Raw genomic sequence first — 12,815 nt, forward strand, 5'->3', positions numbered from 1 at the left:
AATATTGCTAAGAAATTATTTTTCTAAAAGCCATAAAAAAAGTTTTTAAAAAAATCTAGCATTACAAACTGCTTCAAATAATTTTGAGATACAAGAGCACTAAAAAACCTGCCAAATAAGAAGGCTGAACTGAACGGTCTTATGTTAAAATGTTAGATTTCTTGTGTTAAAATCCCGAGTTGTAGAATTGGATTATGGCTTTGCCACCAACAACTGCAGTACTTCCGCTTCCCTCGGACGAGAAGACCAGGATCTCCTAACCTGAGCCCCCTGTCCAAAATTTAGCACATGCTGCCAATACTGTAAAGTGTTCGCTATCTCATACCTCACTGACCTCAATAAAAACTTTCAAAGTGCATCACAAAATCACTCATTCTCACAAAGTTGAACTATAATTATTTAAAAACACTGAGTCTCAAAAATGTTCTTTGCATGAAACACTGCACAGCCATTTACCTATTTTGATGCGAATACCACTGACACCGGACTTCCTGCGATTGGCGTACGACAGCAAGATGTTCTGTGGTTTGAGATCCCTGTGGATGATGCCTTTGCCGTGCAGAATCCGCATGGCAGCTGCAATCTGGTGCAGAAACACTCTGATGGTGTCTTCACTAAGAGTTCCTTTAGCTGGTAGGAAAGGAGTCGCATAAATATTTAACCACAAAAAATCAAATACCATCTGTACATGCCAGCAACAGAAGCGATTTGCTAAGGAGGCCATGGAAGGAACTGGATTCAAGTTTTCTCCCCCTTTTTTTACTCTATTAATTTAAGTCTCTGAAGAGATATCAGATATCTCAAAAGTTTTCATTAGTTTGTTGTAAAGGGAACTGATTTACATTTGCATCTTGTTTTCACTGGTGTTTATGTTTGTTTTTCCTTTCTCATTTCCCTCAATATAACAGGTGCTCAACAAATGTGAGTCCCCTCTACAAGCCAAAAAGTAAGTTCCCCTTCATTTTAGTTAAATATCTGGGTCAATGTCCACATTTAATTCCAACCACTTTATGAGCACAAACTTAAAACAGGTGAAATGCTTGAACGGAGAGACTTGGCCATTACTGCCACTTAGACCTGTCAGGAGTCTGTTCCCACATCTGCCTCCTTTAACCTCCCTCCTGACTCACACTCCTGTTCCACCACAGGATCCTTCGTACCTAAATTCACCTTTAAGAAGAAATGTTTTAACCTGTTCTCACTACTATAAAAAGGTAGCAGGAATGTTATTTTTGAGGGTAGTCGTTATCCAGTCAGTAAACACTGCAGTGTTTCTGTGTGTACGCCGGACTGTGCAATGCTTAATGAACAGCTTGGTCTGGAGTCAGGGTGCCTCTGCTCAAATCCTAGCTCCTCACCTGCTTTGTGTGACCCTGGAGATTACCCCGCTGTGCCCACCCCACATCCATAAAAAGCTGAAAATAAACCAACCACGCTGGATTTCTGTGACAATCAAACAGAATAGCACATTTAATAATGAAGACTTTAAATAAGTATTCAAATATAGTCAGTACACAAATATAAACTTCTTATTTCAACGAATCTAAAAGTCACAAGTAGCCCTGGCCAGGTAGCTCAGTTGGTTAGGCAGTTTTCTCAACCTTCTGGCCCTTTAAATACAGTTCCTCATGTTGTGACCTAACCATACAATTATTTTCGTTGCTACTTCATAACTGCAATTTTGCTACTGTTATGAATCGTAATGTAAATATCTGATATGCAGGATGGCCTTAGGCGACCACTGTGAAAGGGTCGTTCGACCCCCAAAGGGGTCGCGACCCACAGGTTGAGAACCTCTGCTCTAAATCATCCATACAACTCTAAAATATGTTCTATATAACCTTTCCATATGCAATTAAGACAAAGAAGCTAAAAATAACATTAACACTTGGAACAAATGAAATATTATGGTTTTAAAATCATCTTAAAGGCATGTTAAATGACACTTTGTATCTTTTTTAACATCTTGAAATAAAATAAATCCTTTTGGTTTAAAAATTATGGAATACTGCCTGGCTCGGGTGGGTCTGTGGATAAGTGTCAACCCAGGAACCAAGAAGTCACTGGTTCGATTCACGGTCAGGGCACATACCTGGGTTGTGGGCTTGATCTCCAGTAAGGGGCGTGCAGGAGGCAGCCAATCAATGATGTTCCTTTCTCATCAATATTTCTCTCTCTATATCCCTCTCCCTTTCCCTCTCTCTCTAAAAATCAATAAAACATATTTGAAAAGTAAATCGCAATACACTTGTCTCTCAGTATCATTGGGGTGACCCCCTGCCAATAACAAAATCCATAGACCCTCAGGGCCTTTTATAACAATGTACACTGTTGGCACCCTGCATCTGTGGATTCCCAACCTCAGATCAAAAATATTGGGATTTGGGTTTCCAGGGATCTGGTCAAGATGACAAAGTAGGTAAGCAGTGTGCTCACCTCTTCCCATGACCACATCAAAATTACACCTAGAGCCCTAGCCAATTTGGCTCAGTGGATGGAGCATCGGCCTGCGGAATGAAGGGTCCTGGGTTTGGTTCCGGTCAAGGGCACATGCCTGGGTTGCGGGCTTGATCCCCAATGGGGAGTGTGCAGGAGGCAGCCAATCAATGATCCTCTCACATCATTGATGTTTCTATCTCTCTCTCCCTGTCCCTTCCTCTCTGAAATCAATAAAAATATGTTTTTAAAAAATTACACCTAGATTATAGAACAATCAACCTGGAGAATTGTCTGAAGACAAGTTGAACAGAAGTCCTATAACTGAGGAACTAAAAAAGAAGCCACAGAGAGACTGGTAGGAGGGGCAAAGACACGAAATGGGCTGGTCCCACATGCCCAAGTGGTTGAGAATCAGGATGAATATCTCAACTGCAGAAGAGGTCCCAGCCCCACACAAGCTCCCCAGCCTGGGGCACCACTGCCAGGAGCCACATCTGGCTATGAAGAGCAGCAGGGATTCTATGCATCCAGGTGAGACGGAAGGCTGCTGGTGTCTTCCTAAAGGGCCCCCAACACAGACTCACCTGCTCAAGGGCACTTGCCCTGGGCCCTGCCCTGGTGGAGGGCCAGCAGCTCAGGAGGCGCCAGAGACATACGGGGAAAAACTGAGTGTGGGGCTTCTGCAACGGTTATAGGGACAGCCACTATTTTTTTAAAAAAATATTCTGTAATTGATTTCACAAAGGGAGAGGGAGAGAGAGATAGAAACATCAATGAGAGAGAATCATTGATCGGCTGCCTCCAGCCCACCCCACACTGGGGAACGAGCCTACAACCCAGGCATGTGCCCTGACCGGGAATCAAACTGTGACCTCCTGGTTCAAAGGTGGATGCTCAACCACTGAGCCACGCCAGCCAGACAGGACAGCCACTATTATGTCTGTGTTGAACCTTCCTTGCACACCGCCAGCAAGCGGCACCATTTTTCCTGTGTTGAGTCCTCCCCTCAAAAAAAACTTTTTAAGAAAATCTGAATCTGCCTGGTGAACACCACAGGCTCCACCCTAATGACGCCCCTGAGATCCTGCCAAACCCAATTCTCACACTGCGAGAGGCTCTTTCCGGGCCACACAGCCAGCCTGGGCCACGCTCTAGTCTTCCTTAAAGAACTCTCAAGTTCTGCAGGCCTTGGTGTGTCCAGTGCCTTTTGCCAAGTGGCCCCAAACAGCACTACTGCCAAATCTAAACCTGCATTAAACTAGTAAACAACACTCACCCCACCCTGTGACTCTGAGACCCCACCTCACACAACTCAGGTACCAACAGAGGCTCTTGCAGCGGCTGTGCCTCACGGGCAGTCGCCAGGTGGCAGCAAGACTCAGGAGCCCTACATCTTCTACTAAGCAGCCCAAGGCCTCAATGGGAAAAAACTAAAAGCATGTCCCTTAAGAACAGGAACAAGACAGGAATGTCCGCTTTCACCACTCTTATTCAACATAGTACTAGAAGCCCCAGCCACAGCAATCAGACAAAAAGAAGAAATAAAAGGCATCCAAATTGGAAAGGAGGACATAAAACTCTCATTTTTTGCTGATGATGTGATATTGTACATAGAAAACCCTAAAGCCTCCACCAAAATACTACTAGATTTTAATAAATGAATTTAGCCATGTAGCAGGATACAAAATCAACACCCAAAAATCGATGGCTCTTTTATACACCAATAATGAATACTCAGAAAGAGAGACTAAACAAGCAATCCCGTTTACTATTACAACAAAAAAATTAAGATAATTAGGAATAAACTTAACCAAGGAGGTAAAAGACGTTTACTCGGAAAACTACAGGACGTTGAAAAAAGAGATAGAAGGAGATATAAACAAGTGAATTGGTAGAATCAACTTCGTTAAAATGTCCATACTACCGAAGGCCATCTACAGATTCAATGCAATCCCTATTAAAATACCAACAGCATATTTCACAGATCTAGAACAAATACTCCAAAAATTTATATGGAATCAAATAAGACCCCAAATAGCTGCAGCAATCATGAGAAAGAAGAACAAAGTTGGAGGAATCACAATACCAGATATCAAGTTATACTACAAAGCTCCGTAACCAAAACAGCCTGGTACTGGCACAAGAACAGACCAGTGGAACAGAACAGAGACCCCAGAAATTGACCCAAACCATTACGCTCAATTAATATTTGACAAAGGAGGCAAGAGCATACAATGGAGTCAAGACAGTCTCTTAAATAAATGATGTTGGGAAAATTGGACAGATACATGGAAAAAAATGACACTAGACCACCAACTGACACCACACACAAGAATAAACTCAAAATGGATGAAAGACTTAAATGTAAGTCAAGAAACCATAACAATCCTAGGAGAAACCACAGGCAGCAAAGTCTTGACATCTCTCATAGCAACATGTTTACAGATACATCTCCAAGGGCAAAGGAAACTAAGGAGAAAATAAACAAATGGGACTACATCAAACTAAAAAGCTTCTGCACAACAAAAGAAACAATCAACAAAATGAAAAGGAAGAACATATTTGGCAATAATACATCTGATAAAGGGTTAATAACCAAAATATATAAGGAACTCATATAACAAAAGGAAGACAAACAATCCAATTACAAAATGGGCAAAGGACCTAAATAGACCCTTCTCCAAGGTGGATACACAGACAGCCAAGAGACATATGAAAAAATGCTCAAAGTCTCTGATCATCAGAGATACAAATTAAAACAACAATGGGATTCACCTCACAACTGTCAGAATGGCTACCATCAACAAATGACAAATGTTGGCAAGGATATAGAGAAAAGGGAACCCCGGTACCCTGCTGGTGGGAATGCAGGCTGGTGCAGCCATTATGGAAAACAGTATGGAGCTTCCTCAAAAAATTAAATATGGAACTGCCATTTGATCCAGTGACCCCACTTCTAGGAATATATCCTAAGAAACCCAAAACACCAATCAGAAAGAATATGTGCACCCCTATGTTCATAGCAGCATAATTTACAATAGCCAAGATCTGGAAATAGCCAAGTGCCATCACTAGATGAGTGGATAAAAAGCTGTGGTACATTTACACCATGGGATACTATGCAGCAGTAAAAAAGAGGATCTCCTATCCTTTGAGACAGCATGGCGGGACCTGGAGAGTATCATGCTAAGTGAAATAAGCCAGTCAGAGAAAGACAAGTATCACATGATCTCACTCATATATGGAATCTAAGTAACAAAATAAACTGATGAACAGAGTGGATCCAGAGACATAGAATCATGGAACAGAAAGCAGAATCTCAGAGAGAAGGTGGGGCAGGTGGGTGGGTGGGAGGTAATCAACCAAAGACCTGGTATGTATATATGCATAACCCATGCACATGGACAATTAGGTGGTGAAAGCCTGGGGCAGGGAGCATGGGCAGATTGGAGGGGCTTAATGGGGGAAAAAGGAGACATATTTAATACTTCCAAAAATAAATTTTTAAGTGTTTTTATGAAACCATCAACAAAACCAAAGGACAACATACTAATTGGGAGAAATATTCACCATTAATACATCTGGTAAGGGATTAATATCCCAAATAGATAAGAAACTCTTACAACTTAAATACACATACACACACACACACAATCAAATTAGACATATGAAAAGATGGCTAACAGACAATGAAAAGATGCTTAACTTCACTAATTATCAGAAAAATACAGATTAATGCCCAGCCAGGCATGGCTCAGTGGCTCAGTGTCGACCTATGAACCGGTGGTTGAGGTCACGGTTTAATTCCCAGTCAGGGCACATGCTAGGGTTGTGGGCTCGATCCCCAGTGTGGGGCGTGCAGGAGGCAGCCGATCAATGATTCTGTCTCATCACTGATCTCTCTCTCTCTCTCTCTCTCTCTCTCTCTCTCCCTTCCTTCCTATCTGAAATCAATAAAAAAATATATTTTTTAAAAGAAAAATACAAATTAATTCAGTATGTGTTATCACCTCATACCTGTCAGAATGGCTATCATCAATAAATCAACAAACAACAAATACTGTCGAGGATGTGGACAAAAAGGAACCTTGGTGCACTGTTGGTGGAGATGCAGATTGGTGCAGTCACTATGGAAAACAGTATGAAAGTTCCTCGCAATTCCATTTCTGGGTATTTTTCTGCAGAAATCCAAAATATTAATTTGAAAAGATAGCATGTACACCTATGTTTGTAGTAGGGTTATTTACAATAGCCAATATATGAAAACAACCTAGTGGTCATCAATAGATGATTGGATAAAAAAGTGGTGGTACATATATATGATGGAATATTACTTGGCCATAAAAAGGAACAAAATCTTACCACTTATAACATGGATGGACCTAGAGGGCTAGCCAGCGAACCATTCTCACCTGTGGGTCGCAACCCCTTTGGGGGTCTAACGACCCTTTCACAGGGGACGCCTAAGACCATCCTGCATATCAGATATTTACATTACGATTCATAACAGTAGCAAAATTACAGTTATGAAGTAGCAACGAAAATAATTTTATGGAGGAGAAACCAAGATGGCAGCATAGGTAAACAACAGAAATTGCTGCCTCACACAACAACTTCAAAAATACAACTAAAAGACAAAAACGGACATCATCCAGGACCACAGGAAGGCTGGCTGAGTGGAAATTCTACAACTAGAAGGAAAGAGAAAAGCACACTGAGACTCAGAGGAGGTGCGGAAATAAAGTGCAGAAGTACGGAGGTGCACGTGGAAAGGGCTGGCAACGGAGGACGCTGGTGTCTTTTTCAATCAGGAGGGAGTCTCAAGCTCCCGACTGCTCTGAACTCCAGTTCCAGGCGAGTCTCTGGGGACCCAGACTCATATGGGGAGAAACTGGACTATCCAGCATCGGTGAGAACTCGAGGGCAGCTTTCTCTCAGAGGTGCTTGCAGCGATTACCAAGACACTGAGACACGGGGCCTCTTAGGGTAGGACTGAGAAGCAGCCATTGCAGCTTGCTCCGCCCTGTTGATCCCCTGAGACCCCGCCCCACCCAAGCTGTGCACAGAGGCTTTTGCATATGAAAGGCCTGGCCCTTTGCAACCTGAAAATTACCTAACAAACTGCAGCTGGGTCAGAGAGACCCAGAACTTCTAAAAGAAGGCACAAGGCCCCACAGCAGCTTGCAGTGCTTCACAGCTGGGCCTCATCTGGGCACCTCCAAACCCCAATCAAAAAAGAGGAATCTGCAGATCTCTCCATAGCTCCTGCTGGGTAGCCTCAGGCAGAGGCTAAATTACCACCTCCTTAGAGATCTAAGAGCCAGTGTACCCAGTGGTCAGAGTGGGACCATCCAGATTACAACTCCTCAGATCCATAAGGGACACACTCAGGGAGCAGACTCAGTGAGCACCGAAGCCCCACTGAAGCAAGTCTTGCCCCAGAAGGGTGTCTCCAGCACAGAAGTTTTCCCACTGCAGACACTGCTGATTCTCACAGCCAACTGGCCTGGAGGTAAATTCCTCCCAGTGATACATACAACAATCAAGGCTTAACTACAACAAGACTGTGCACAAAGCCCAAAAAGGGGTGCACCAAGAGTGTCCACCTCAGGTAATTGGGGAGGCTGAGCCACTGGGCCCTTTAGGACACCTCACACAGAAAGCCACTCTATCAAACAGGGAAGCATAAAAAAATGCGGAGACAAAGAAACAGGTCACAAATGACAGAAATGGAGGAAAGCTGGATATAGAGTTCAAAACCACACTTATAAGGTTTTTCAAAAATTTACTAGAAACCGCTGATAAATTTAGTAAGACCCTCAACAAGTCTAATGAGACTACTGATAAATTTAGTAAGACCCTCAAGGATATGAAATAGGACCAAGCAGAAATTAAGCATACACTGACTGAAATAAAGAATATCATACAGAGTTCCAACAGCAGACTAGGGGATCCCAAGAATCAAGTCAAAGATTTGATACAAAGAAGCAAAAAACACCCAATCAGAAAAGCAAAAAGAAAAACGAATCCAAAAATATGAAGATAGTGTAAGGAGCCTCTGGGACAACTTCAAGCGTACCAACATCCGAATTATAGGGGTGCCAGAAGAAGAGAGAGAGCAAAATATTGAAAACCTATTTGAAGAAATAATGACAGAAAACTTCCCCTACCTGGTGAAACAAATAGACTTACAAGTCCAGGAAGCACAGAGAGTCCCAAACAAGAGGAACCCAAAGAGGACCATACCAAGACACATCATAATTAAAATGCCAAGAGCAAAAGACAAAGAGAGAATCTTAAAAGCAGCAAGAGAAAAAAAGTCAGTTACCTACAAAGGAGTACCCAGACTGTCAGCTGATTTCTCAACAGAAACTATGCAGGCCAGAAGGGAATGGCAAGAAATATTCAAAGTGATGAATACCAAGAACCTACAACCAAGATTACTTTATCCAACAAAGCTATCATTCAGAATTGAAGGTCAGATAAAGAGCTTCACAGATAAGGAAAAGCTAAAGGAGTTCATCACCACCAAACCAGTATTATATGAAATGCTAAAAGGTATCCTTTAAGAAGAGGAAGAAGAAGAAAAAGGTAAAGATACAAATTATGAACAACAAATACACATCTATCAACAAGTGAATCTAAAAATCAAGTGAATAAATAATCTGACAAAAAGAATAAACTGGTGAATATAACAGAATCAGGGGCATAGAAAGCGAGTGGACTGACTATTCTCGGGGGGGAAAGGTGTGTGGGGGGTGCAGGAAGAGACTGGACAAAAATCATGCACCTATGGATGAGGACAGTGGGGGGAGTAAGGGCAGAGGGTGGGGTGGGAACCGGGTGGAGGAGAGATATGGGGAGAAAAAAGAGGAACAACTGTAATAATAAAGATTTAATTAAAAAAGAAAATAATTTTATGGTTGGGGGTCACAACATGAGGAACTGTATTTAAAGGGCCAGAAAGCCCTAACCGGTTTGGCTCAGCGGATAGAGCATCGGCCTGCAGACTCAAGGGTCCCAGGTTCGATTCCAGTCAAGAGCATGTACCTTGGTTGCGGGCACATCCCAGTCGGGGGTGTGCAGGAGGCAGCTGATCAATGTTTCTCTCTCACAGATGTTTCTAACTCTCTATCCCTCTCCCTTCCTCTCTGTAAAAAATCAATAAAATATTTTTTTTTTTTGAAAAAAAAGGGCCAGAAGGTTGAGAACCACTGGATTTTTTTAGAACAAAATTTAATGTCTTTTCTTTTTTAAAAAATATATTTCTTTATTGATTTCAGAGAGGAAGGGAGGAGAGAGATAGAAACATCAATGATGAGAATCATTGATCGGCTGCCTCTTGCACACCCCCCACTGGAGATCAAGCCCACAACCGAGGCATGTGCCCTTGACCGGGATCGAACCTGGGACCCTTCAGTCCACAGGCTGATGCTCTATCCACTGAGCCAAGCTGGCTAGGGTTTTTTTTGTTGTTGTTGTTGTTGTTTTTTAATATGTTTGTAGCTCTGACCGGTTTGCCTCAGTGGATGGAGTGTCGGCCTGATGACTGAAGGGTCCCAGGTTCAATTCCGGTCAAGGGCATGTACCTTGGCTGCGTGCACATCCCCAGTAGGGGGTATGCAGGAGGCAGCTGATTGATGTTTCTCTCTCATCGATGTTTCTAACTCTCTATCCCTCTCCCTTCCTCCCTGTAAAAAAATAAAATATATTTTAAAAACATAAATAAATATGTTTGTAATTGATTTTACAGAGAGGAAGGGAAAGAGACAGAAACATCAATGATGGGAGAAAATCATTGATTGGCTGCCTCCTGCATGCTCCCTACCAGGGATCGAGCTGGAAACCTGGAGGAAACCTGGGCATGTGTCCTGACCATGAATCAAACCGTGACCTACTGGTTCATGGGTCAATGCTCAACCACAGAACCACACTGGCTGGGCTATATGTCTTTTCTAGTGTTTTGAAACAAGAACTGTGGCAGACTATGACAGGTATTTTCGGACATAGCGTCTTTGCAGTATATATTTGTCACAAGCATTTTCGCCACAAAACTAATTGGCTATAAGGAAATTTTGCTGTAAAAGAGATAAATTAACCAGTTGAAAGTTTGGGTTTTTTTGTTGTTGTTGTTACTGTTAGGTTTCATTGCTCTATTGATAAAGTTCTCACTGTTACTCCCATTCTCGTATTATATATAAATCACAGCCAGCCCTCATAATGACCGACACAGTACCAAGTAGATGTGGTGGGGTCTTAAAATAGTTAGCATTTCTTTCAGATGATGATGATTTGCCCCAACAGTTTCTTATTTTAAAATACATTGGGAATGCCCTAGCTGGTTTGGCTCAGTGGATAGATCGACGGCCTATAGACTAAAATACATTGGGAGACAGAGGGTCTGGGCCTTCTTTGGGGGAATATGGTTGAGCCCACGTTTCCCACAGAATAAAGGCAAGTGCTTAGTTACAATCCATAAAATAAAATCAGTTATTTACACAGTATTGCCATGAATATACACACATTTTAAATGCGTATAATTATTTCATATTTCACAATAGGATTTTTTATTTTGTTACTCATTTTTTCATGTTTCATTATAACCTTTTAAAGATGCCTTTTATTTGTCACTAAAGGCCCGGCGCACGAAATTCATACACGGGCACGGTCTCTAGGCCTGGCCTGTGATCAGGGCCATCTTCCCCAGCTGCCCACAGCTGGCCCCGCCCTCCACCCGCCACCTACCCCTGGTTTCCCATTCGCCATCGGGTGATCGAAGCCTGGTGGCCAGGGAAAAGGACCAAGAGGTGGTCAGTGTGCCTCATAGTGACTGGTCCAGCGGTCATTCTGCTGTTAGGGTCAATTTGCATATTACCCTTTTATTATATAGAATGATTTTACCTTTTTCATTGCAAAATTGCCTACAGGCAATTGTTTATTTGGCAAAACTGTTTGGGGGGGCAAAACCGGTTTGGCTCAGTGGATAGAGCGTCGGCCTGCTGACTGAAAGGTCCCAGGTTCGATTCTGGTCAAGGGCATGTACCTGGGTTGCGGGCACTTCCCCAGTAGGAGATGTGCAGGAGGCGGCTGATCGATGTTTCTCTCTCATCGATGTTTCTAACTCTCTATCTCTCTCCCTTCCTCTCTGTAAAAAATCAATAAAATATATTTTAAAAAAAAATGTTTGGGGGAAAAATGCTCGCAGCAAAGATGTCTATGGAAAAGCTGATTATGGCAGAAGTACCTAGAACCAGCGCAAACAGGGAGCAGGGAGAGGTTAAATAACTTGACCAAAAGCAGACACAATGAGTAATGTGAACAGTGAGAGTGCTGCAAACCTGCTGGCCTGTCTGACTCCCATGACCAAGTAAGCTCTTCACACTTCGGTCTCCTTTCTAACACTATTGCTCTGCAACATCAAACACAGAGTTCACATCACAGACACAGCGCTGTCAAGCTAACTTAAACATGCTACACCAACACTAGCGCCTATATGAGTGAATTAAACTTCTGTTAATGAAGGAAACTCATGTTCTAATGAGGGCTCTGCACTGACAAGCTGCCATTCATTCTGACCCCAGAGAAAGGTGCTTTTATCTACATCACTAAGAATGTCAAGGAACTCAAGACTGAGACTGAGTCTTCCAGCTTCCACTCCTTCCCACCAGTAGTGAGTAAAAGTTCCTGTCTCACTGCTTTCTACTGGAGAGTGACACTTAAAAATTTTTTTAACCAAATTTACTTATTTTTAAAAAAGAGAATCTGAGTTGGGATCAATACAAAAACACATGTGTAATAAACTACCAAATTCAGGGTAATGGTTGTCTCTAAAGGGGAAGGCAGGAATGAGCTACAGAAGGACTTTCAGAGCCTCATCTGTATTTATAATTTCTTTTCTTTAATTGTGGGAGTGGAGGATACCAGTGTTTTTGTTTTTAAATATTTTTATTAATTTCAGAGAGGAAGGGAGAGGGAGAGAGAGAGAGAGACACATCAATGATGAGAGAGAATCATTGATCAGCTGCCTCCTGCATGCCCCCCACAGGGGATTGAGTCCAAAACACAGGCATGTGCCCTTGACTGGAGTCAAACCCACGACCCTTAAGTCCGCAGGCTGATGCTCTATCCACCGAGCCAAACTGGCTAGGGCACCAGTGTTCTTTATATTATTTTCTACACAGCTTTTGAATTTCATCAGTATTTTAAGTTTTGTTGTTGTTGTTATTCCTCACCTAAGGATATTTCTTCCATCGATTTTTAGAGAAAATGGAAGGAATGGAGGAAAGAAGGCAGTGTAGAGAGAGGGAGAAGAGGAGGGGGAGAGAGGAGAGAGAAAGAGAAACATTGATGTGAGAGACACATCAATTGGTTGCCTC

At 42.5% G+C, this 12,815-nt stretch overlaps 1 protein-coding gene across 1 annotated transcript in view; it reads right to left on the reverse strand.

Annotated features, from left to right (window-relative positions):
* ULK2 (unc-51 like autophagy activating kinase 2) overlaps window positions 1–12,815 on the reverse strand; it is a 116,157-nt gene that overhangs the window by 75,170 nt on the left and 28,172 nt on the right. The window contains exon 6 of the mRNA XM_081110789.1: window positions 457–630. Within this exon, the coding sequence (XP_080966915.1) occupies window positions 457–630 (174 nt within the window). The remainder of the gene's footprint in view (window positions 1–456; window positions 631–12,815) is intronic.

The sequence above is a fragment of the Myotis nattereri genome (genome assembly GCF_964212035.1).
Source record: "Myotis nattereri genome assembly, chromosome: 16".
NCBI lineage: Eukaryota > Metazoa > Chordata > Mammalia > Chiroptera > Vespertilionidae > Myotis > Myotis nattereri.